This window comes from Numenius arquata, chromosome 5, assembly GCF_964106895.1.
Source record: "Numenius arquata chromosome 5, bNumArq3.hap1.1, whole genome shotgun sequence".
NCBI classification, from domain to species: Eukaryota; Metazoa; Chordata; class Aves; order Charadriiformes; family Scolopacidae; genus Numenius; species Numenius arquata.
Window position 1 is genome coordinate 39,960,375 of NC_133580.1, and position 26,937 is coordinate 39,987,311.

General features: G+C 36.3%; 1 protein-coding gene across 1 annotated transcript in view; it reads right to left on the reverse strand.

The window, feature by feature from the left end:
- PDGFC (platelet derived growth factor C) overlaps nt 1-26,937 on the reverse strand; it is a 133,916-nt gene that overhangs the window by 53,974 nt on the left and 53,005 nt on the right. The window contains exon 2 of the mRNA XM_074147884.1: nt 2,288-2,483. Coding sequence (XP_074003985.1) covers nt 2,288-2,483 — 196 coding nt within the window. The remainder of the gene's footprint in view (nt 1-2,287; nt 2,484-26,937) is intronic.

Sequence of the window (26,937 nt, forward strand, 5' to 3'; positions counted from 1 at the left end):
ATTGCATAGAAAGTCTAACAGGCTGCAGTTTTTACAAAGTTTCAGTCATAGGACAGAACTGAAGGATCAGGTCACTGTAAGATATAGAATTATAATACATTAAATTTCACGTCTTATTTTATTCTATCCTTTGTCACATAAGCTTTGTCATATAAACTCAACAACAGTTGAGCACTCTACAGCAAAAATACTGATTTGTGTGTTTCAAGATGGCAGAAACACAGTGGAGTAATAAATAGTATGGCATGAAGTCAATAAGAACTCTTAGCTTTTCTACAGAAGGCACTGGAAAAAAGATTAAACAATTTTATTAGTAACTATAAGAGATAAGAAACATAAGACATTACTTATAAAGAGATATTACTCTGATAACTGGTACCTTACTTGGCCTGTGTAGAATTGTTGTTCATAGTTAAACTCTCTGTGCTTTAGTTATTTCCTCAACTGGTCAATTATTTATACTCCCTTTACATCAAACAAGGTACACTTTCTTTTTCTTTACTGAGTTTGTTACTGAATTTAAATTTCATACGAACCCTAGCTATGCTATTTATTTTGGTTAAAAACAACAATATAACTCTTTTTCAGAGGGTCATATCTTCCAAACCAAAAAGCCCAATGTGTCCTCAAAAGTGCACATATCAGGACTTGCATTCATACAACTTCCTGGTATCCCTGCACAAATATGAGCACGATAAGATTACAACCGAGTGAAGGTTATGAGTGACTTATTACTGTTTCTTAATTTGACCAATACCTTGGTATTCAGCTCATGTTTACTTAAAAGAAATGTACTCCCATTAAAATACTGTTCTAGTTATAATATTAAAAATATTTTAACTTATCTTACTTTTTTCTTTGCAAGTGGATGAATGAGTCACCCTACCTGGATTTTCTTTCACTTGCCACTTCACTCTGCCATATGCAAAGAAAAGAAAAAGCAAGCTAAGTTTTCATTTAAAGAAAAGAATTATTGTGCAAAGGGAGTGCACTCATCTGAGCAAACATATGTTTATAGTACTTAGTATTTTAATTATATTTGACATGGCCTTGACAATTACTCCCTTCAGAATTATGAAGGGAAGATATCTGTTCATCTGTTACGAACCTCAGCTCCTAAATTAAGGATAAGTGCAAAAATAACTTCTAAGAGATTCCAATTTGTTATCAAAAGTTGATTCAAGATATAAAAACAACTGAACATCAGTCAATTAGAAAAAATGAAAGCAAGAATCAAATCAAATGTGTATACAAGGCACTCAAAAATAAAACCCCAAACAGAAAAACAAAACAAAAAATACTTTGAAAGAAAATATCTTGTGTGAAGCACCTCTCCAGGACCACAACAAAGGAGGATATGCCATTCAAATGACATATATTATCTGTTACTTAATTTACTGAAAAGAGTTCAGAGAACGTACATTTCACATTGTCCGAAATTCAACAATTCACACATTGGGTTTTTTTACTATGTGTTGCGATCGTGGCAGACAGATACAGGATACAAGAGTTTAGAAACTCTCCCCTTTTATCCACCCAGAGGAAGCATATGTAACGTCAGCCCCTACTGCCTTGCAAAATATCCAAAACACGATTTGGTTCAGAACGACATCCAACCTGACGCCTCCTATGTCACAGCTGTATCTCTCCCAAGCTACAAAGCTTTCAACTGCGAGTCACAGGAAGGAAATACAGACTCCATAGGTCCTAAAGAAACCTGTGCCAGTGATTGAGCAGGCAGAAGTTGGGAAAATGACAATACCATTAAGGAATGTCAATTAATGTAATACTGTAAGTGCTGTTTTTCATAGAAACCTGAGAACTTGACAATTAGAGCCATTAGAATATCGTGCAGTAGGGTGGGTTTTTTTTGAACAGGGATGTTGTACTTTGTATCTTGACCCGAATTCCACTTCAGGCAACTTGCTTACCCAAATTTTCTCTGTAAAAATTAGACACTCATTCCTCTAACATTCTGTCAATAATATCTTCGCAGTTGTCAAAACTTTTATTTGAGAGAGATATTAAATATTTCACATTTTTGTATCACAACAAATCTGTGGCCTAGACACTGAATGCAGAAGGACAATGGGGGTACCTCAAAGCTTTCAAGCGTGAAATCCTTCTCTAGCAGTGCAAAATAAAATCACAAACTAATCATTAAAAAGATGCATTTTATAAATAAATGTATTGACATGCAGGTGTCACATTTTTGCAAAACTTGAGCAACACTTTTGTTCCATCCCCCACACATCCTTTCAGATTTTTCTAAGTTAAAGTAACTTACTTGCAAATGTCATCTTCTGGGTCCTCAAGCCCAAATCTTTCATCAAAAGTAAGCTGTATCCATACATTTTCATCTACTGCTACTAATCTCCACACTAGTACAGTATTACGCGGGTATGTGTGGGGAAACTTGGGGCTGTGAATACTTCCATTAGTAGTCACAGTAATTATCTTCTCATGCTGAGGATCCTGCACGCCTAGAGTAAAGAGAGAAAACAGAGGCATGAATACTCATTTCTTCTCCTTTTCCTATAGTCTTTGTGTAGTATGCACAGATAAAGACACTCTTGTTTTGTTTGCTTTTCCTCATCTTGCAAGAAATTTCTGCTTGAAAAAAATCTAACAATAACCCAAAAGTGGTATTCCTTTGCTGGCAAAAAGTTATTCAAACCCAGGCCTCAACTCCTGTTCAGAAGGCAAAACAGAAGTTCAAGCCGAGGTAAGAGAAACATGAATGCAAAAACTTGAAAGCAAGCCTGGACTCCTCAGAGAAGCCCAGCAGCCCAAGCGACCCCATGCTGCAGCCTGCTGATGGTTTCAGTCCTTTATCACGGGAGAGTGCACAGAAGTCGCAGGAGGGCACAAGGAGAGGTCTGCTCACACCTACCGCAGAAGGGATGGTTTAGATTTGTTTCCTGTTAAAGGAGACTGTCCTACATTTACGGAGTCCAGTGATAAGGATTTTGATGGCTGCCTCCTTCCTGAGGGCTGTATCAGAACAAAGATATCCCAATACAGAAATGAAACTGGGACATGCTTGGGAAAGTCACCAAGTGTAAGAAATTAGGCATTTACTGACAAGCGTCAATTGAGGGCTTTCCTCAAAATTCTTCACAGCATTGTTAGGTTAAGCACATGTAAAACTTAATGAGTGTTTTACAATGTGGCAGCAAAAGAATTCAAAAGAAATAAGCCAACTGCATTTGAAAGCACACAGTAACACTGAAACTACTGAAAAGATCTCTTCAGGTTATGAATTCGTAACTGTGAGGAGTTACCAAAAGGAAAGGATTCCTTTAGAGAGCAGCAGCTGTGCTTTTCAGAGCACCAACATCTCTCTTCACAGTAACCCAAGAAATCTCATTCTCAGGTGCCCAATATTCACAGGAATTCACATTCAGGGGCTGGAATCAGCTCATATGGGGTATTTAGCTGCAAAAAACAGGCACTGACCTAATCTGCATACGTTTTAGCATTGTGCTGTACTATGATGAGATCTCTAAACTACAAAATTTAATTCTATCAAATGAAAAATCCCTCCTTATACTATAGCACATGACTTTTACTATCTTTAGCTTTTTCTAAAAAACTGTATATAGTCAGGTTTGACTTTTCAGTGAGTAAATCACAGGAATTCTGAGTTACCTATTAATAACTCCAGTAACAAAAGAATCTTATAGTTTTGTACTGGAGAGTTATTAGTATTATTTTGTTTTCAGCTATTCATTGTCTTCTGCAGTTAGGTACTTTATCTTATTTTTCTGATTGTTTTATAACCAGAATTATGATGGACATTCATTTGAAGCTATGTAAGACACATGATTCAGTCTACAATGAAAATATACACTGCAATAATTGCACCTTATTATAGCTATATATAAAGGCTGACAGCTAAATAAATGTACTTCCAGAAAAGAAGGGCATAGAAATAGCATTGCTATTTTAAAAGAATTAATCTATACTTAAATGTAATTTAAAGTCAGACAGAATTTGCCTTCTATTCTGATAGACTAGTGCCTTCTACGTGTGGTACGAAAATGGTAGATTTTCTTTCAAGTGGAATTGCTTCTTATATAAAACTGACAAAGTGTGGTCTTGACTTGCAGAGGACTGTCTTGTGCACAAATAAGACAGAAGAGCATGCAATAATAAGTAAAAACACACACAAAAAGGCACAAGAAACAGATTCCTAATTTAGACACTTCATTGGGCTTTTGTTAGCTGAGTCACAAGCATTTTTCTATAATGTATAGTGTGCAGCTCTCAGCTGACATACTAAACACAGGAGCCAACAATAATAAAAATTACTTTCCCAGAGATTAGTACACCAGAGTGCTATTTCCAAAGTATGCCAAGGACCACCATTTCAGACAAACAACGTGTGGTGTCTGATGACACCATAACCAGTAGTTTTGTCTTTAAAAGCACACACAGGATTACAAACCATGTTATATTTCACAGCACATTAAGAGTTTTCTTTTGTATCATCAGGACAACGACAACAACAGCAAGTAAGGGCTGTAAATAGTCCAGGCATATGAAATGAGAAGTCAGTATAAAAGAGCAAAGGAAAGAAAAGGCATATGGCAATTTAGTGAACAGAAGTTGCAGCATCTCCAGTGTCTTCAGCTCCTCCTTTTACAAAGGAAAAATACCTATTTACTTTAGCACACAACAGTGTTCCATGAACATATCAAATTCCCACACACAACTCTTGCTCCATTTCAAATATTTGCTCTCACACAGTGGAATTTCTTCTCTTACAAAAGAATTATTTTGTATGACTACAAAGGCAAGTAATTGCTGTCACTGGAGAATGGAGCTTGTTATTTGTCTTCAGATAAGCCGCAATATTCCTTTTTATACATTCTACATAAATCATACCATTGTACCACAAAAAGCTAGCCTTTTCCTACTGAGTGCATGCATGTTCTGAACATTTCTCTTGAGGAAATTGCATGAAGAGCACAGCTAGCTGAACACGGCTAAGATGAGACTATAGCCTCTATTCTTTGCAGAATGACTTTGCAATTCCTGGGTTTATTTTAGGGATAAATCAGTCTAAGCAACACTTAGAAAGGAGTAACAGTTCAGTCAGATTTACAACGGTCAGCTGTATAACTCCAAAGCTACATACATGGCTGCCATGATCTGTCTACCTTTCTATTAACAACCATCCTCCCCCCCTCCTCCCCCCCTAAAAAAAAGAAAAAAAAAAAAAGATTATTACTGTACAGACAGCATTATTGAACAACCCTGAAGAATCAGTTTAGGCAAGGACTGAGGTAGGCAAGGAACCATCTCAGCCAGGGGACAACAATTCCAAGCAAGGGAAATAGGGACAGACAAGAACCAAAACAATGTATTTGAAACTTCATCAGAAGATGGGCAACTGAGATCACCTGCAGGAGAAAGTCCTGGAAACAGGGCACACTAGACAGGAAAAATCCTTAAGCTGACCCAGGGATATGAGACGGTTACGCTTATTAGGAAAGGACAGCATACACTTAACAAAGCCTGAAGTTGAAGAATGAGTCGCTGCAGTTGTCTTTGATGTGGTACAAGATGCTATCACCAGATTTATATATCTATCAATGTAGAAAGTCTGCCCCTGAAAATTACAAGATTCCAGGCATTCTGAAAGCACAGCAGTGCCTAACCCTTCCACCGACATGGTAATGCAGATGAAAAACCACAGTATCACCAAACAGATCAGCAGATGCCACTGTAAACTGAAATTAAACCCACCGACTAGACAAGCTCATTCCTGCCTACTTCAAAGTAGGTCTCTTCCCCCATGGGCACAACACATTTCACAAAGATCAGCGCTGACACTTTTTAAATATAGCAAATACCTCTTTCTTAGTACATTGTAATCACTACATTTTAGCAAGGGTCATGGGTAAAACCCAGACAAATCACATGCAGTTCAGGAGAGAGACAAGGAGCTGCAGAAGAAGAGAGGAGCACCAAAAGCAGAGTAACGGCCTCAGCACAGATTCACTTAAGGGCTGATTCACTTAAAAGATCACATAGTACTGGTAAAATTGTTTTTTAAAACTTTTTGCTAAACCTACATTAATTTCACAACAGGACAAGACTGCTAATCATGCACTGTTAATATATTACTTGGTGTATTTCATTTTATAGCCCTTAATTATAAAAATCAACTTTTAGGCCTTCAGAAACAGCATTAGCTCACTTGTGGCTATCGCTGCTTAAAAAAAAAAAAAAGATGAATTCAAACATTAGAAAAGTTTAAACTCCAAATATTTACCAATTATTATCAGAGCTTTTTTAGATATACAGTAATGTTGCAATATGCGAGTCCTCTGCTTTAAAACTCAGAAACAAAAGATGACAGTAGCTACTCGTTCATTACCACAGAACTTCAAAGGGAAGCAGGTTTTTTTAATTAAAGTAATCAAAAGGATTTCCTGACAACATTCCCATATAATTTTTACAACGCTCCACATATGTACAGAAAACGAGACTTTGTAGACGAAATTCTTTGAAATGTAACATAACATGCTATTTCTTCCTCTTCCACCAGACTTTCAAAAAGCAGCAAGCCTATTTTCAATAACAGCTCAAAGCAGAGAGGTACCTCTTTCTGTCCTGCCTCCACGCGCTTCATAGCTGTTATCTGAATGTAACAGTCAAAATGAAATTTAACTCTTTTGCGGGGTACAGCGGCAAAGCTGGAAAATGGTCTGTAACTGGCAGAAAATTGAAGACAAATAGATTGGTTTGGTATCATTCGCATGTAAAGTGCATATCAGGGTAAAACCACTCAAAATCATGGAAACACTGCGTTGAAGGGACCTCTGGAGATCTCCAGTCCCAGCTCCTGCTTCCTGCTCACACCACAGCAGGTGACCTCTTTGAGGGCTGGCATTTTCTAGTTGATACTCAAAAACCCCTGTGGATGGAAACTACGCAAGGCCTTGGGACAACCTGTTCCAGTGCTGTACTATCTCCCTAGGTAAGATGTTTTTCCTAATGTCCAATCTGAATGTCTCAAGCTGCAATTTTTAGGCATGGGGATTTCAGGGTTTGTTTTGTTTTTACACTCTCTGCTGCTATCAGGAAGAGTTTAACATGGTCACCCATGCAACTGCTCTTCAGGCAAGTGGGGCACTGCTATTAGACTGCCCCATAGCCTTCTGTTCCCCAGACTAAAAAAGCCCTGCTTCCTCGTCCTCCACTCCCTGCCTGCCACCAACTAGATGCCGAGCCTTTGAGCCTGGCAGTCCAGCCAATTTTCAACATACCTAGCAAGCAAGTCTGTTCTTCCAAACCATTATGCCTCAAGTACCACAAGAAATGCTTTTGAAGCACACAGGGTTTGTTTTCATCACTACCTTTTCAAGTACTGAGCAAAGAAAATTTCATACAGGCTTGCTGCATCTATCTCCTGCGATAGCTTTCCTAAGTGGTATGGTCTGTGGTTTTTCTGGGTTAAATCTCAGAGACACATCTAGCCTTCTGTGGATTTTCCATTTTGAGTAGCTTGTACGCTTGCATACAGCTACCTGTTTGAAATCTTGACATGATTCTTTGGTATTAGTAAGAAATAAATAGAGAGAGAAGTGCACATACCTGTAATACACACGCATGTTCATATAATGTACACACATGACCTGTCAACTAACACAATATGATAAATTCAACTTTTAACTAGAAATCTGCTAATTTAAACAGGTACTTATTACATAAATTAGAAAATGTAACAGTATAAACAGATAAAGTATTACATGGATGTAAAGTAACAAATTAGAAACATGTAGGAGAAATATTACATCTTGTTTAGATTACTGCTCCCTCTGACACATACTTACCTCACACACTTGAAAAGGCATGCAAAAAAATTCCAGTTCACACAACTCAAGATGAATGTATAGAGGACTGCATTTGTTTTTTCAAATCCTACAGTTTAACCTATTACTTTTTTCTTCAGTTACTATTTTGAGTTCAAACTTGTACTGTTACCTTAGGCACTGAATATCATACACTATTTAACTGCTGGCTAAAGGTCTTTCTGCTGAAGCTATGTAAAGAACATTATGTGAAGGACTGCACACAGATGAAGTGAGCAGAGAAGCAAAAGCTTTCTAATAGATCTTCAGGAACCCTGAGTTTTGGCAGTCAGCCCAACAAGGAAGGACAAAAGGAAGAAAAAGAATGGGGGTGGGGTGGGGAGGGTGGAAGGGAGACATCATTGGAGAACAGGGCACGGAACAGTATTAACAGATTTAATATAGTTTCCAAACAGCTGCATGACTTAACATCTTGCAGAAGATAATCATGACTAATCGTACACTAACAAACCTTCTTTGATTGCAAATTGCATCAAGAAACAAAAATGAGTTTATACTTTTACTTTACAAGTTTATGCTTTATAACCTTCAAGTATTCCGCCAGCCCTTTGCCTAGTGCTCTGGCTTCTGCTCAAAGAGGATGGCAATTAAACGGGGGGTTTTGTGCATGGTAAATCTTCTTGCAATAAAAGGAACCTCTATTGAGATCTGTTTTCAGACCAAACTCTTTTGGAAGCCGGTCTTGGTCCTGAACTCCTCAATATCTTTTAAAACTAGATAAATACTACATTTTAGCCAAGGTAAAGAATTCCTTTTGCTAAATGTTAGATGAGGTAAGTTTTTGGTGTTATCACATGCTCTAAGATCTAATTATTCTGGAGTGTTTCAATAAGCATTTATTCCAACATCCACAGGTAAAGTCTTGGCAGCACTAGAATCAATATTAAAGCTCCTGCTGACTTGAATGTGAAAGAAATTCCATCTATATTAAATACATAAAGCTGTTGGAATAATCATTTTATAATGGACTGATAATAATATAATCTGCTTTTTTCAATCCTGGGCCAATAATTATCCTGAAAAAAATAGGAAGTTGCATGTTGCAAAAACAGTATGTTGCATATTCATATAATAAATATACATTTCTGTTATTCAAAAATTAACAAAAAGCCCTGCAATATCACAACTAGCAGTTAAACTTACTATAGCAATATCCTTCTTCTCTCTTATGGATAAAACAAATGTCAAGCTGGTCCTTCTGATAACATTTTTTCACATTTGTTTTGCCTCAGTTTCTTCAACAAAATTATATGGTAAGCAGCCATCACATAACATAGGTTCTAGTAAGGATTGTTCCCAATCTCTGTCGTCTTCCACTAAACTGCTAGCTTGAGTGACCTGAGTCATCTCAGACAGATAAGGCATCAATTAAGGAAAGAAAATTCTGGCCTCTTCCCCCAATCCAAAACTATTTAGATATTTAATGAATTAATCCAGAACCGTGAGTTGTGTTGGAGATGCAAATGAAGAGGCATGGTTATAACCATTTGAGCAGAAAGTGCTGCACAAGTTTCATAGGCACTATATTATAGTTCATTCCAGTAAGAACAGAATTACTTGTAGGTACACTGCTATACAGAAATGCAAGAGTATTAAAAACTACAAAAGCATACATATTTGAAATATTACAGACTGGATATAAAAGAGTCTCCTTGCCAAACACAAGCAGAATAAAACACTGAGAAGCTAATCTGAGTCCACATCTGCACTTTGTAAGCAAGAAGAAAGCACATCAGGCTATCACTGATGCACAAACTTTTAATGTTATTTTCTGAAGAAACATTCTTCAAGCGAAGAATATTTCTTCTTCTCTATTTTTCATTAGTCATACGTGGTTTGGATAACAGCTAGGTGTTTGACTCTCATCTATATGTCATTACTGTATTAGATACAGTAGAAGAATCATTCAAAGTTCACTGGCCAGAATGAATGAGAGAGAACTGAAAGTACCTGTTGTATGCACAGCAAAAGAACAGCTGTTTATAACCCTGTTCTTCTTCCCTTTGAATGATTTACAATTCATTTACATTTACAATATGGTCTCTAAATGCCCAAGTAGTATCTGAAACTGATGACAAGAAGAAGCCATAACAAAATGTGTAACTACTCCAACTATTTTTTTAATTCCTAAGGGGGGAGGGATGGAGGGAGAAAGTGTGGAAAGAAGAAGAGAGAAAGAGAGAAAGGACGGGAGAGGAAACAAAAAAAAGGAAAGAAACACCCTTCTGAATGAATCTCTCCCCCTGCCTTTTCAAGGATTGGCAGATAGGATCAAGGGCAGACAACAGATATAATCAACCTAAATACCTGACCTGCACCCATCAACAGCACGAGGTCATTACAATTTCCTCATCTTCCTACAAAAATCCTCTCTTTCTACTTCCTCATCTTCCTACAACAAGACCTCTCTTAGCATTTTTATTTTCTGCTATATTCCAGAGCATCAATCTGCTACATAATATTTTTGTTGTTTTCTGTATCCTATTTTCTCTTCCCCTGTGGAAGGGGGAGTCTTTTACATATTCTGCACTCACAAGTCCCTCTATACAAAACAATGTGAATAGATATTGAAAACTGTCAAAGTTGAAACAAAGCCTAACAGTATACAGCAATGGATCCATTTTCCAGGTGTACCTTGTAGAAGATCAGAACAGCCGGGGGTTCAATCTTATTTAATAATGAACAGATAAAATGAGTAGTCCTTGATAATGAAGTTCAGAAGGGGACAGGCTTTTGAAAGCTACTTATCCAGATTTTAACAAACATGATTAAAACGGTCTGGGATAGGAAAAACTGCAAGTATCCTTGGAAATGTACGACTTACTATACATGAAAAATGCTGTCAATGGAAAAGACATGCTCTAAGATTTAATGCTGAGAAAGACCAGGAAGCAAGAACAAATTGTAAACCAGGAAAAGGGTTACCCAGCTGGAGATATTTATACCTACTAAGAGATAACAAAGTTATTTATTTACTTTATAAAGAAAAAAATGTATTTTTAAAATCTTTTGTGTTTGGGAGGTTTGGGTAGAAAAAGTTAGTAAATATTTTCAGATATGTAGTTTTCCAATTCTTCTGCTACTCAAAATAGTTGGGTTTTTTTTTTAATTATTTTCTTAAAGAAAACTGATTTAGCAAAGCTTTGGAAAAAAGTTAACTAGATTCTTAGAGGTAAACAAACATCAACAGAAGTTATAACTAAAAATAGTATCTATGGCAACAAAAGAAACTCAAGTGAATGTGAAAAACGTCACATATAAATGCTCAAACCCAGCACTTCCAATTTGTTTTCAATTTTATTACGACAGCACTTACAAGCTACATCCAAAATTAGCTTTGTTAGTACTAGAGGCCACACACGTGCCCACACAGTATCAGTCCGTCTGTCTTGAAAGACTGTACATACCGAGCGAGGTAGGAAGGGACTAGGCAACAGAGCAGTATTACCCTGATTTTCCAGACTGTGCATGGCACAGAGTGGTTACAAGTGCAAGAAGATAAATTTAACAAAACCATGAAATGAACCTAGATCCCTTTTCATCTCAGTTAAGTGTCACTTTCAATGCCATCTCTTAAGACCTGTTTGTATCTCATTTTCTAATACTAGCTACATACACTTGTGATTCATGCCCTTTATAGAAAAATTCTTTAAAATCTGACCTATTTGAAAATTTCACTTCTTGATCTTATGTCAGACTTTGTTGAAAACTAAGGCTTAATTTTATTATCCCCTTTTCTTTATGGTTCCTTCAGTTTATATTGTACAGCACTTAAGAGCAGATACTAGCAAACATTTAAGAAAAAGATTATCCATGGTCCATGTGGAATTCTGTCTGAATAAATAGACTCTATGGATACGGTATGTGTTAAACAGCTACATCTCATTTAAGGTATTATTCAGAATGAAAAATATAATCCTGCCCTGACCACATTTCAACTGGGGGAAAGAGAAAAAAAAAAAAAAAGAAGATGAAAACACTACCTTAATCTTTCAAAATACCAGTTCTGAAATGGTTTGGTTTGTTTTTTCCATTGTTTTGCTATTTATGTGAATTTTATTTTTTTAATTTTGTATACAGTAGAGCCCTACAATGATAACAACTCAAACTTTTATGAAGATTGCCAATCATATTTCAAGTTCTGAAAAGAAAGTGTTGTTCAAGACAATTTTGAAAAGCGTTACTGCTTAACTACATGAAAATATAACTCTAACCTTTTTAGTCACAAAATTACAGTGGAGGAGATGCATAAGAAGAGACATAAAAGAAAACCAAAGATTTAAGGGTTTTGTACACTACAATTGAAGGTGTGACTGCAGCATATGTCAGGCTAGTTTTAACTATAGAGCAAGAGTAATTATAACAATGAACCCAATGTAGCATTCAGGTCACAGTCAAAAATGCAGAAGGTCCTAAGCAAACTGCAAAGTTTGTGCCACACTCTTGGTACAGAAATAACACTGCTACTGGAAACTCCAAAAGCCAGCTTAAACCTGCCTCAGGCTTGCATTAAATATACAGAAAATGTATGTCCAGCATACCCTTATGTTAAAAAGACAAGAGAAACAAAAAAAGTATATAAAGAAATTATTTGGCATCTTTATGTATTGTTTATGTATTTTCTGAACTGGACTACACTATACTTCCAAATTCAGAGACAAAAAAAAAAACAGATTACATCTTTACATCTTTAATATCCATTAAAGCAAAAAAGAAAAAAAAAAAAAAAAGATTTAAGCTGGTGTTAGCCTGCTAAAACAAAGCTTTTGGAACAATATAATACTATCGCCTCATTAAAATTTTATTCCTAGAAGATGACTTGGCAGAAAGTGGTCATGCAACATCAATACTGGTCTGCAGAGATGAATGCAATGCAACTGTTATTGAACTGGAAGTACTTCAAGCAGACAGAACGCAGCACAAAACCAAACTTGAAACACTCATTTCTAGTATTGTTGCATGGAAGATTAAATTGTGCAACACTCTAGAAAAGTACTCCTCTAGAAGACAATTTGTATGTCTAGAAGCAATTCAGAAAGGAAACACAAGTCCAGCTACAAAAGACAGGCTGTCTTTCTGCAAGGAGAAAATCATCACAGTCACAACTTATGCCACGTAAAAGATTATACACAACGTTGTGGTCTTCGGAAACCTACTGGTATACTGATTTAGGCTTCATTCCCCAGTGCTGTCATTGTTCACCTTATTTCACGTGTTAACTTATGATTTTATTTTTTATTCGCATGTAATTCATTACTATTTCACACATGAAGCTCAAGCTTTTGTCACTAGAACTTCTGACATCTTTTTTTGCCTACCTTTAATATCAAAATTTTCTTATACCCTTATCCCAGGATCAAGAAGCCTTATATGGGATCATCTGAAAAAGCTCCACAGTTGTAAAATGAGAAGTGAGGTTTGAAACTCTTAAGTCAGTCCAATATCCCTATTTTCAGATAAGTTTCTGATTTGTCAACCTCTTTAAAACTACTCAAGGGAACAAGCTGTGGTTTTCCCAAGGGTCTTGGCAATGCTGTTACAGGGATGTATTCCGTTAACATAATTTGCTCAATCACAGCATCACATTGCTGTGACGATTTTTGCTCAATCACACATCACAAAAAGCTACTATTCAGTGTGAAATCCAGCTTACCAGATACGCTGCTTTCCACAACAGTCTTATCCTCAGTGTTATTCAGGATCATGTTTAAGTAAAAAATCAGTATTCAGCCAGATCTGTTCACTTTACCTTATTTTAAACTTTATAACCCTTGCCAAACCATCCATAGCATTCTTCAAAGTCTTCGGAAATCACATATAAGCATATTGGAGGGTTGGGAGAAATCAATATTTAAAATGTATTTTGCACAATTTCCCTGCACTTCTGGAAAGCAAGTAAACAGTATAAAATGAAATCAGACCCTAATCTTAGTAGCACAGCTTGATGACTGCCCCACGGGGACTGTCTTCAGTTCAAACAACATGGCTTTGGTTTAAGATTCAGTGGTAGAACAAATGGTGACACACCTTAGTAGTGCTCTCTTGTCCAGTACAGATATTGGAAGCCCTTCTGTCCACCAACAAGGAAGAGCTGCTTCGCTGATCCTAGGCCAAGATATTTGATGAAAACCACTTTCCAGTCTCTTCACACCTTTTCAGAATGTGTTTTGGGTGCCTGTTATGGTTAAGTCTATATCCTCACTTGAACTCCTTGAGGTAGAAGGTGGAACTATTAATTTCACAGGCCTAGAACTGCGTTTGTTAACTGTAGTTTGGACAAGCTGAATTCAAAGTTCAAATCACATCGCATGAGTCTCAAGGTAAGGAAGAAATTAAATCCCAGGACTCTATGTACTAAAACAAGTAAAATAAAAAGGATTTTGCCCTTGTTATACTTGGAATCACTACAGAATGTCTTGCATGTTAATCACTATGCTGTAAGAGAGAATTATATACTCTAAAATAGAAGAAAACTGTAGCAATTTCAATGAATTGAGATTGTGCCTTATGTTAAGGTACTGCTTTTTTCCAGGGCATAACAGCAGGTTACTATACAGAACAGCTTTTATAAATAACCACATCTTGATGCAGATTTAATTTATAATTTTATGCCTAAGAATTCCAATATGTTCCCAACACAAGGCATTTATCAATGGTTTCAACACTAGTAGGTGAAGCCGGTAATTCAGTTGCAAAATGAACAAGAGAGGAACATCAAGCCCTCAAGCTTATGCTATGATGTAAATTAAAATGAACAAAACAATTAATATACACATAATCTAATCCAGCACCGCAATTAATGGGGCATTTGAATCACTTGGTGATAAACGGTCTACAATAGCTAAACATGCATATCTCAAGCTCACGATGGCTGAAGAAGAAAGTAAATATTTTTCATATCTAATCAGTTCCCCTCTGCAGAATTTCAGTAATATCAGTATCTACAAACTTTGATGGTTCATAATTTTGTTTACTTAGTCCACCATAGCATTGCATGAAGAAGTCTATGTACTCAGAATGTTTGAGACAAATCTGGCTTTTGTTAATTCAGTGCCTATTGAAATTTCTAGCCTAGTTAATCTTATCTTCTTATTTCTAGGCACCTTAGCTGAAGTCTATTTCATTAAAATCTTGTGCAATTAAAAAAAAAAAAAAGGTCCAAAGTGCTATAGCAGCTGTTTGAAACTGAAGGCTTGAAGTTAAGATTTTAATATGCCGCAGGTAAAGTATTATCTGCACATCAAAGTCTCACTGCTGTAAAGAAATATGAAGTGCTGGATGCCAAATGTTGACTGCCTCCACTCTGAAGCTGAATGAGAGAGCAAAGATTCTTGAGCAAAAATCAACTAAGAACATAGTTGTGGCGTTTTTGGGGGGAATGGGAAGGATTCTTGTTGGTTTTATTCTTTTTTTTTTTTTAATGCAGCATATTAAGATTTTAAAAATATTTCAGGAATTAAGTGCAGCTAATAGTCTTGGTCTTCTGCAAAAGGCGAGAAGTTAAATAATGTCCTTGGTAAACCTATCTTGACAACTTGAGATTTTACTGTTTGAGGACTCCTTCCTCACTGACCGGATTTGATAGAAGTAATTTATTTGACTCTTGCTGGTTGCAATTTAAATTAACACAATTTGTTTGTGTAGTGACAGAATGATGAAGTTAGCTTCTGACAACTTTATTCTCTCAGATTATTTCAAAACCTGGGCGTTACACGCAATTTTCCTGAGGATGCTAAAAAATAAAAATAAAATTCAAGTAATGTTCAGCATCAATTTTTAAATCCAGAGATGTCTTAAGTTCACCTCACTTAGGTGTAGGTCTTCAGGAAGCCTTAGGGCATGAGAGAGTGAAGAGCAAAAAGAGGAGGATTGGTATTTCACAGTATTACCTATTTACATAGAACTAAATGTTACTGAAATGGTTGATTTCAATGGCTCCCTGTGTAATGAGAAAAGTTGAGGTGTCACTGTTAAAAAAAGAAAGGTTGCACCACAAGGAATGAAAAAAATGTATTTCACTTTAAAACAGGACTTTATCTTTTAAAGCTAGTAAATACAGGCTTGCTAACAGATATACTTTCCTTCATACGGTACTAACTTTACTCAGACTCTGCTTTCAAATCCCATTTCCATCAAAATATTATTTTAGAGAGAACCGGAGTTAGATGTCTATTAAAAGTAATTAGACTAACTCTTTATGGACTATGCTGCAGTAGGCTACACATGCCAATACACAAAGAATTGATATTTTTCATTATTATTAGAATCTACAAAGTGGAAAAAAATCCCTGTATACAGAACTTTCACCTAAACTATTTAAACAGTCTTGGAAGAACAGGAGGCGGTATGAGTTGCGTTGCTGCAAAGACAAACCACATATATCAATATACAGGCATTTATTGAAGAACTGATGGAAAAAAAATCTTTAAGCTTTTCCATCAATTAAGAATATTTGTTACTTCACAGCTCAGCAGAAGTAGCTCTGTGGTCTGTAAAGTCTTTTCAGATCTCACACTGTGGTTTACAAAAAAAAAAAAAAAAGTATTGTTGGAATAGGATCTCAACCTAATCTTTTCAATTTTTATGGCATATCTAATTACTACAAAGTGCTCTTCTGGAAGTAACATCAAATCTACTTGTAAGATCCAAGGAGTTCACAGCAGAAGTGAAAGTGAGAAAATAATTAAAAAGAACAACAAAATAAGTCATCATCTCATTTTGAAATTGGCCAGATCTGATGAAGGCTAAAGTGATCACACACTCTCAGCTCACGGGAATGCAGATTTGCCTCTGGAAGATTCTTGTTTTCCCAAATTGGAAGAGGAGAGCAGAAACTGTTTCTGATATCTTTGAAGACCAGCTGCAGGCCTAAAACTAATAAAGATGAAAGTCTTTGTGCCCACTTCAGAAGAGATAGATGTGAAATATATCAAAAGTCAAGAGGTATACATGAAATCAACAATGCTAACAGCCATGTTAAAATGAGTCCATACCATTAGAATTCCTTAGTAGCAGAAAAACAAGGGTAGAAACTGAAAATGTGGCCAGATTCAGACTGGCACACTCCCCAGGATTTTTCAAGTTACAATCCATGGTTATCCTCAGATCAGCATTAACCTGTTTAATCATTCCACTGCCTTGGTGTCGGAACAAAAAAACATGCTCCAGTTCAGCAGGGACTTTGAGAGACTTTAGATGGAAGAATGACAAAAAGAACAGACAAAGATCTCACTGCCAGGAGCCCAAGCAATTCCATTACGCGGGAGCACAGAAAGTGTCCCCCTTGCCTCTCACAAGTGTAATTTCCCACTTGCTCCATCATTTTACCAGTTTAGTGCAGTTCTGGCAATCCCAGTGGTGGGGTCCTTCCCCAGGGGAGGGAGGTGAGTCCGCCCCGGCACAGTGGTGCCGAGGTTGCTTTCTCCTGTCATCATCATTAGAGTCAAGCCTGGCACCAGTTGCAGTAGGGGACTTCTGCCTTTAAAGCAGTTCCCATCTCCTCACAACACCATATGTGCACACCATCAGAAAACCACTACTATTCTGGTCAGTTTCTTCCTTTCCATAGGCTGGTAAAAAGCAATTTCTTTAAGTTTGCTGGTTGAAATAGAATAATCAGAACATCCCATTTATATGGACATTCATTCAAGCACAGAGAGAATCAGCTCCTCTGGGTGCAGTTTTCCTCAAGCACATTTTAACCATCTAATGTATTAAAAGAATGGTACCTAACTGTGGGATAACAGACACAAAAATTAATGTATATTTGGGCATTGCAGACGATTGCTGTACTGATACAGGATTTCCTTTGGGAGACTTCCCACAAGGACTGGAAGTTTCCACGAGGGTCTGCATTTGCACTTTGTCCAGTGTTGCTTATTATCCTTACAACTTCTAGAGACTGGTCTAGGAAAATGTTAGGCAAAAGCCCAATTGAAACAAAGTAACCTTTGCAAAGTAAAAATAGTACAGATTAATAAAGGGGCTGGAAGCACAGTTTCTTTCTTTATCTTGGCAGTTTTTCACATACAAGTCCCTCCAACCCCCAACAGTTGGAAAATTGGGTTTTTTTACCATTTTCTGGTACATCCTGCAGATGACAGTAAACCTGCTTTATCCATTTGCAAAATCACTTGCTTTCCTTGTGATTGCTGTTAAAATTCAAGCTGATAACAAAAACACTCCTTTATTTACAGACACGTGCACTGTTACCCCAGCACATACCCCTCTCAACCTCTAGCACCCAGCGCAGGACAGGATCACCAGGGATAAGAAGTTGGCAAAACCAGACAACTACTCACTGTGCAGCACAAAGTCATTCATTAAGACAATATTCTCAGACCAACGGCATTTAGCTCTATCCATTCAGGTTTCCTATTCTAATAACTCCCTTCCCAGAACAACTTTTTTTTTTTTTCCTGTTAGTTCTACTGGAAAGTAATGCCACATAAATATCGACCAGCATTGATACTTATCAGCAATTCCCAATTCAATAGCCCAAGCACTTCTTTAATTTGTCTTCTAAAGTTACTGTAAGAAGAGGAGAGAAAAAGCCACTTATTTATTTGTGATATAAATTTCATTTTAATAGTATTTATTCAAATTCTGGTTACAAGCCAAAATAATCGTGTCTTGATGTGAAAAGACAGGAGTTAAAATAACAAGTTTAAAGGTATTTTGTGTAAATATAAATGAAAAAAAAGCAACTTATGATAAGTATTTGCTGTGTCTATCTACTCCTGGAGATAAATCCTGAAAGATGATGAGAACCATCCCCTTTTTCAACAGAGCATGCAATTATCTTTTCACCAGGCTCATATTACCAACCAGTCTGGGCTAGACGACCAGTCTTAGATTGCTAACATAACAAAATCTTGCACCTTTACTACAAAGAAATTTATCTTACGTCAAAGCACAAAATTAACCTTAAACATTTAATGACTTCCAAAGCTAAACAAAACCTATTAAACAGCTTTTTTTTTAAAGTGTGCTAAACAGTTCACTAGTCTAGATTTACTATTATCTTAACATCAGAACACCAGAAATTCATTAAATCTTCCTTTATTATTATTATTATTATTGGAAGGTGAGAGTAGGTACTCATTTGCTTTTTTTTTTTCCCTTTAAAATTCAGAGTACTGTACCACTATTAATACCTGAATGTTTAAATTAGCCACAGTCATTTGATGACACAATCTACTGGAATCCTTCTCATCTGCTCTTTCCCTCCTTTATTCCATGTACATTACAGCTGGTAACATGGATGAAATCCAGATGTTATGTAAAACAGCTGCAAGCATGTGCTTCTATCTAAAGCCTCCAGTCCTTTTACTCACACACAGAAAATGCTTATACTGTCAATGTCTGTGAGATCAGTTCATTGAAAAAAAAAAAAAACCATCAGCTGCTATGCCTTGTTAATAAAAGTAAGAAAGAACCCCCAGCCAAATTCAGTTCTTGACTTCAATTTATCAAGTTATTCATTCAATGACAAAATATACTATTTTGTGTATCAGTTTCATGGCTTTTTTTTTTCCCCTATAAATTCATTATTCATTGCATTTTACTTTTTCATTTTGATCCACACATACATAATAGTACTATACCAGATCTGGTTATCTGTTCTCTTCCAAGGTTCATCAAAGTCTTATCTAAATCTGCAGTCCTAGCAGTCCTAGTTCATTAATGAAAGTGAAAGCCCTAATTTTTCTCCCATTCTGCTGCTTTAACACAGAATCATGTTATTTCTAGCCATAACACACTTTTTAGGTAAACTAAGTGGAAATATTGACTGATCACAGTAGAAAAAACAAATAAAAATAAATTAAACTCAAGCACTAATATGTGCATAGAATACCACCATATTAAGAAAAGTTTATAGAAAAAAAAAAAAGAAAAAGGAAAAAAAATAAGGCATAGATGGGTTTTATTTAAGTATCATGCAAATATCAGATTTATGAAGTAGAATGTGAAGTATCCAATATCAGTCATGATAACTGACATATTATATAATGAAAAATTATATTTCTCCAGCACTGAATTAGAAGATAAACTGATGACAAATTATGAAATGATCCCGTTAAACCTGGTATATTAGACAGCTTATATCCAGATAGCAAAAAACTATTCCAATTTTTTCCTACACACACACACAAAATGTTACTGTGATAATTCTATTGCCATCAAATAAGATGGAAGAAAACGAAACAATTCCACTTTTGATTAAGTAATTTCATGTTGAAAGACACTATGGAATCCTTTTTTTAACTACGTACAAGGTGGCCAAATTTTAATCATTAGTCATCATACAGGCATTTTGCCAAGACTGTTGTCTTTGCAAGGAACGGAGGGGAAGCAACCAGTAGACATTTTCCTGCCAATTATGATGCAGAACCCATTAAATTTCTTTGGCCAAATTAAAAAAAACTCTTTATTTTTATATCTATCCATATCCATATCCATATGCAAATATACACACATATATATACACACGCACACATAAAACCATCCTAGACATAATTCTAAATAATCATGCTTGTGAGGGTGCCTGCAGGGATGTAATGTGTCCTGGGAAAAGCACCCAATTCTGTCCAAATTCTAGCTCAGGAAGGATCACCTGCCTGCCTACAGCACACTTGACAGCCAGGAGCAGTTCTGGGCTAGACATCATGCAGGGACTCTCCATAAGACAGCAACAGCCAGCTGCCCTACTCTGCATCACCCGTTCCCATTTTTTACTGTCTTTTAGAATTTTAGCATAAATAAGCAGCTGAGCACAGGCTGACACGGCTGAATAATAAAGGTGTGAGCAAGAACACAAGGAACAGTAACCTAGTTGCTCAGTATGAGGCTGCACAGAAGTTTTGAATGCTCAGAATTGGGCTAAGATGACAGGAAGAAAATACTGAAAGCATTTCTACAAATAGAGTACTGCAGTATCCTGCTACTGTAAGAGTGGCTAAGATCAGACAGAGCATTTAAGAAAACTTTGATAGATATATATCTCTTGATTACTAGGGATGTAAGAAGAAAAAAATGCTTCCAATGAATTAAAAAGAATAATGTGTGTCACAAAGCACAGAGGCTGACAGCGCAGTGCTCAAACAGCCAGGGTAATAACAACCTACATTTTCTCATTTCCATGGGTCCCCACGCAGTACGACTGTGCAAGGAACACAGATGTGATTTGTCTCAAGTTATTTTTTTTTTTTTCCGTCGTCAGATCATCATTTTACTGGGTTTGTAGCAACACTCAATAGCAAAGATTTTCTACTGGGAAAACTATTCCACGGATATCGAGAGTACTCCATTTTCCCACCACAGCAGCAAAACTGGGTAGTGCCCTTCCAGGACACTGCTTAACAAGTGCTAACTGACCACTTAACATAATTTATTGTAGACTGGATTATATTCTATACATTAAAGAGGTTATCAAAATGTTTAGTTTGTAGAGTAATGTTTTACTGATGATTGTATTTCAGAAAAAAAAAGACGCATGAAAATATAACTCAGCATTCATAAAATTCTGTATTCATGATTATTTACCATTTTAACTGCCAAAAATAACATCCTTTGCGCTCCATACTATTCTAGGCCTTTTGATTCTTCATTTTTGACAACAAAATGCCATTTTACATGACATAACAATTCAGTATTAACTGTAGTCAGTCACTGACAGAAGTGTTAAGATCTGGTGAAACTTTTCAGTACATACATCCTAAAGAAAAGGCCTTTTTTCTCCCTAAATTATACTCTTTCATATCCCATTACTCATACTTTCCACTTACGTTTCCAAAAGCAGGATTTTAAATTTCTAACATATCAGAGATGATGTTTTAACCTTTCTTCTTATTTCATTGTTTATGTTTTCATCCTCCTTTCCATTTTGAAAAATGTTGACATGAATGAAGAGGAAAAAACTCTGCTTTCTTTTAGGAAAAAAAAAAAAGAAAAAAGAATAATTTAAAAGACATTTTCACCAATCAGTTTTCCTTCTTCCCTCTCTCCCCTAATGAATCAATAAGAAAATAAATGCAAAGCTTTTCATAATTAATTAGAAATTTTTACAAGTTGAAACATTTCTGATGTGTAAGACTGCTTTAAAATTTAGGTATAAATCTCATTACATGTGTTGTTTTCCACTTACATGGACAAATTAAAAGTTTTCTGCAGAAAGCATGGGGAAAACCACAGATATTCTCATTTAAGAGCAGCGGCTAAAGGCCTTTTTTCTTTAACCAACAAATGCAAACAAAGGGAGAGTTCTATTTTCCTGCCTTCTCCAGATTAACTCTATTTTCCAAAATAAAAATCCCTTGTGTTGCTTTACATTCTTTTAGCAGATTCATTTAAGCTACTTTCATCTCTCAAGAAAGATAGAAATCTAGTCAACAGCAGAATATAGGTAAACTGTGCCTGTGTAAAAATAACTTCAAATTATGGCTCATACAACAATAACACTCCACACTGTGTCTTCGTTTCAAAAAGGGTTTTTTTAGACATTTTTGCCACATACTCACTTTCTTTCCTCCTATGTTACTACCTCTATTACTGACAAGTCTAAATATGTAAAGAAACAAAACTATTTTTAAGCATCAGAAATATTAGCATAAATGTCTTACAGTATCAGAATGGAGGATCACTACATGCATGTGTACAGGTGTTTAATATTTCTACATTTAAATTAACTTAATACTATCTAGGTGTTTCTACAGCCATCAAGAAGGTGCTATGGAAGAGATACAAAGATGAAACACTTCGGTACCATGTGGCTCCTTTCCAGAAGGACAGGCTACCGTGTGTGGTTAGGGAACAAGCAAGCTAAATAAACTAATTTTAAAGCTTATTCTTGCAGCTGTCTTCATTCTCTTAGCACAGCTGTGCAAGCTATGAAAAGTCTACGTCATAATTAACTATTTTGTTTTCACTTTTCATCTCCTCTGTAAAAGACATATAATCAGTCACTTTTATGCTGAAGCTTGCAATACACATAATTACCACTACAGTAATTAAACCAAACTTAAGAAGTGGTATTTAGTCAGAATCATAGTGGCACTTACAGTGTTAACTAATGTCTGTTGCTAGTGATAAATTACTCTCAGTAGACACTTCGTACAGCAAATGTCATTTCTCTTTTGGCTGCATTACTACCGGCTAAAGAGATCACTTGTATTTAAAAAAAAAAAAAAAACTAGCAGAAAAAAACCCAAACTTTCAGGTTTAATTGTACAATACTTCTGTCTTGTTCTGTATTGATGCTGTTCCTATGTTCTAACGGGGGTAACCTAGTAGGATTCTAGTATCTTGCTGTTACCTCCTTTTTTCTGTCATACTATATGTAAATATACATAATTTTTGATAGCTGTATTATGTAAATATACTTTTAAAAAAGTCTGTATAAAATATCTGAGAGCTTTTCCAGTCTAAATACTACCCCAGTATTTATTCTCACTACTATTTGTGAGGTCTCTGATTTATGTAATCACTCTTGAAACTTAGGACTCTCACCAAGATCTAAATGACGCACGAAGAGACAGCTTCTGCCATCTCCCTGGGGACTGCTCTCAGAAAGACACATTATTCATAATGATTAAATCTAGTGGGGTGCGCTCCTCAGGAATATCAGAGAGGCAGAATTAGCAGCATCTTCAAAGAAAGAAGTCTTCAGAGTAAAACTATTTTTTCAGACTACATCTGCCTGAAGCCCAGCATAAGTCTAACCAATTAAAACAATTCTGCGTTTGCATGGCTCACAAACAGTAAGAGTCAACTTTTGTCTTGCAGAATCCAAGTTACAGTCAGGAACATTATTATGAGCACATTTGCCATCTGTACTCAAACACTAATGGCGCAACTGGATTGACTGTATATGGACAGAAATGGTCTCAGAAAGATTTGGATTACAAAAGAGATAAAATATAACAGATGTGCCCATCAGCAGGCAGGCTGGCATTCGCTCCGCAGCAGCTGAAGCTTCCAAGAGTAAGCTTCATACTGGAGTAATTCATCTGTTTTGAGCTTTCAAGTCACAAAAAAAGCACCAGTTCAAAAGTACCCTAAATGTGAGGGGGAGGAAAAAAAAGAAAAATTTTCTTTCTAGGACCATGGATGATAAACAAGTTCTAGCTCTAAACCCTCTAGTATTGTTCTACTCTGGATCCATCCTCAGGCAACTCATTCTGCAATTCCCGCGCGTGGCCCAGCCCTGTGGTGAGCTGGGCAGAGCAGGTCCCTGTCTGCAGGGACTCCGGGCGCATGAGAAACAGGGTAAAACAAGAGCAAACACCACCATGCAAACCTGCAATGAGCAATCTTGCATTACCCACCTGACTCACATAGGTGTAAGCACTGCAATGGCCACAGGCTCCCAGAGTGCCCACACTACGCACAAGGCTGTGGAGAAAAGCCAATTGCTTTGAAGAGTGGTCCTTCCCCACAGGGGAGGGCACTGCTTAAAGTTTGCCAAGTGAGGCACTGAGCGCACCATTGTACAGCCAAACTTAGGCTCCTGCTTGAAGTAGAGCTAAGTATTACTCACATTTAGCAGAGTCAAAGGGCTACCTTCCTCATGGGAAAATGGAGATGTTTGAAAATCCTGGGAAAATCTCGGACAAGGAATTGACCAGTCTCCCAAACCCCGTACAAGTCTGTTAAGACAAAAGGAAGGGAGCCACCACCATCTCTTCTTGTAATCTTGTTTCTGAGTGAAAGTTATCAAAGCCAGTAACAGATTTACTCTACAACCTTTTTTCACAGTATGTTCAGACAGTGTTCTACTTGCAAAGACCATAATTTATTTTCTATGTCACCATGTTCAAGGGGGGAAATTTTTTTTAAAAATCCGTCTTTATATATTTTCCAAGCTTCTACCAGAATGGCAGGCACATCTGACAAAGTTTTACCCTACTTTACTAGTTCTGGAAAAAAAATGCAACAGATAGAAATACTGAAAGACAGAATTTTGGAGGAAGACCAATTTTCTTCCACTCTACTGATCTGAGAATGACATAATGACCTGATGAAGTTAACTGCCAAATACTTCTGAGGCAGACTTCAGGAGCACCAGATGGCATTATTCAGAAGTTCTTATAGTCCTGGTCCTACCGGCTGGCTCAATGGCATTAAAAAAAAAATATGTTATTTTTCCATATGAAATCCTACTTCTGACCAAAGTAATATTTCCACTACAAAAGCGTTACGTGCTTAGAGGTGACACAAGGCAGACTGGGTTTTGTCTAATAAGTCTCCAGCCTTCATATAAAATTAGTATGTAGTTAGATGGCAGAATAAGTTTAAATCAATACTGTATCTATATTAAAATTCTAAAAAAATATGCAGTTGAAAATTAGATCTTGCAGTTTATATGCAACCCAACCTTGTCTTGCCAATTCCTACTCTGAAAAATTCAAGTTCTGTGATCATAGAAGTTAATGCCAAAGGAGCTTCTAGTTTTATGTAAGAACACTTTATTCTACCTAATTTTTTTTGTCTTACTCATAAGCACAATCTTAAGGAAAAACTTCCAATTCTCTACAAATGATACTGTCTAGAGAGGACTTGAATGTCAGAGCCTAATGCCAGAATTTATGCACCGCAGGAATTTGCATTAAAAGCAGCACAGATCTCAGTTTTCAACACACCAGGACATAACTGAATGGATGTTAATATCCTATGTAAAGGAGGCACTTTCATAGTCGTTTTTCTCTCTTCTCAATACAAAAGGAAATAACAGTGTAATCCACTTTGTTGTAACTGGAACTGGGCTGGCAGAATGAATGCCAGGTGTAAGAGCTGCAGCACTTGATTTTACATTGTTTTCTTTTGAGGTCTGGTCAACTGCTTAAAAAAAAAAATATTTTTCTTTTATATAACTATATAAATAACTTTATCTTTTTCTATATATATAACTATATATTAGTTATATATATAACTAATAATGGTGCTGGCTACTACTACTCCATCCTAAGGAGTGATATCGTGCTGGATATCTTTAAAAATCAGTACATAAATATAGAGAATAAGAATTTGAGTGCACCTGATTTACAAAAGTCATTAATTAGCAATTATTTTTTAATGAGCCTGTTATACAAAGAGAGGGCAACAAAAAGAAAGGTTAATGACAACACTCTGGCTATTAAAGACTTCTCCTCCTACTCCTCCTCCTCTTTCCCCTTCAACTCAAGTGAAGTTTAGTTTGACCTTCCAGCAATTATGCTTTAATTGCTACAAAATCTGCTGATCTTATTTCAACAATCCTAACCCTATTTTGCTCAGATTTCTGGTGGTCATTTATAAAACAGCACAGATTAACAGTCAAGACCAGAATTAGCAAGCTAGCTGGACAACATGAATATCTTCTAACATACGGTCTCCAGGACGCTGCACGAGAGCACAACTCCCATTTCCCAAAACGGCCAGTGGTCCACGAAGCAGATTGTGCTTCCACCAGCATCCCAACATCAGACTCATTAGAGGCAAACCAGTAACGTAACGACTTCAGTACAAGATAACGATTAAGAGGAGACCAAAACACAGACAAAGAACAGTTAGACCAAAAATATCAAACATTTATGGAAATGTTTTACTTATTTATATAAAACACCCAACAATGTCTTTGAAAGGCACTGAAATAAATTAATATTGAGGCATGTGGCAGCTGGGGGAAAGTCTGGTATTTAGCAGGGGATCCTCATTTGCAGGTCTTATTTCTCTAAAGTTGGCATGAGCAAAAGGCAGTGCAGGTTTTTGTTCTTTGAAGATTATTCTGTGCTCTTAATTTTGATCATTCTGAAATAAGAAAACAGTGTTGCAATGCCTTGGTATGTTAATGGCGACTTTAATAAGTTATTTATGTGAACTGTAAATTTACAAAATCCCTCAAAACAAACAAACAAAAAACCACATCAATGAGACACATTTCTCCCTGTGAAACACCTTATTATTTACAACCTCAATTTTGAAAACACTTATTCATGTGCTTAATGTTAAAGACTGCAGTTAGTACCACAAAGGTCAATGAAATCATACAAGTAAATTTATATCTACACTAAAA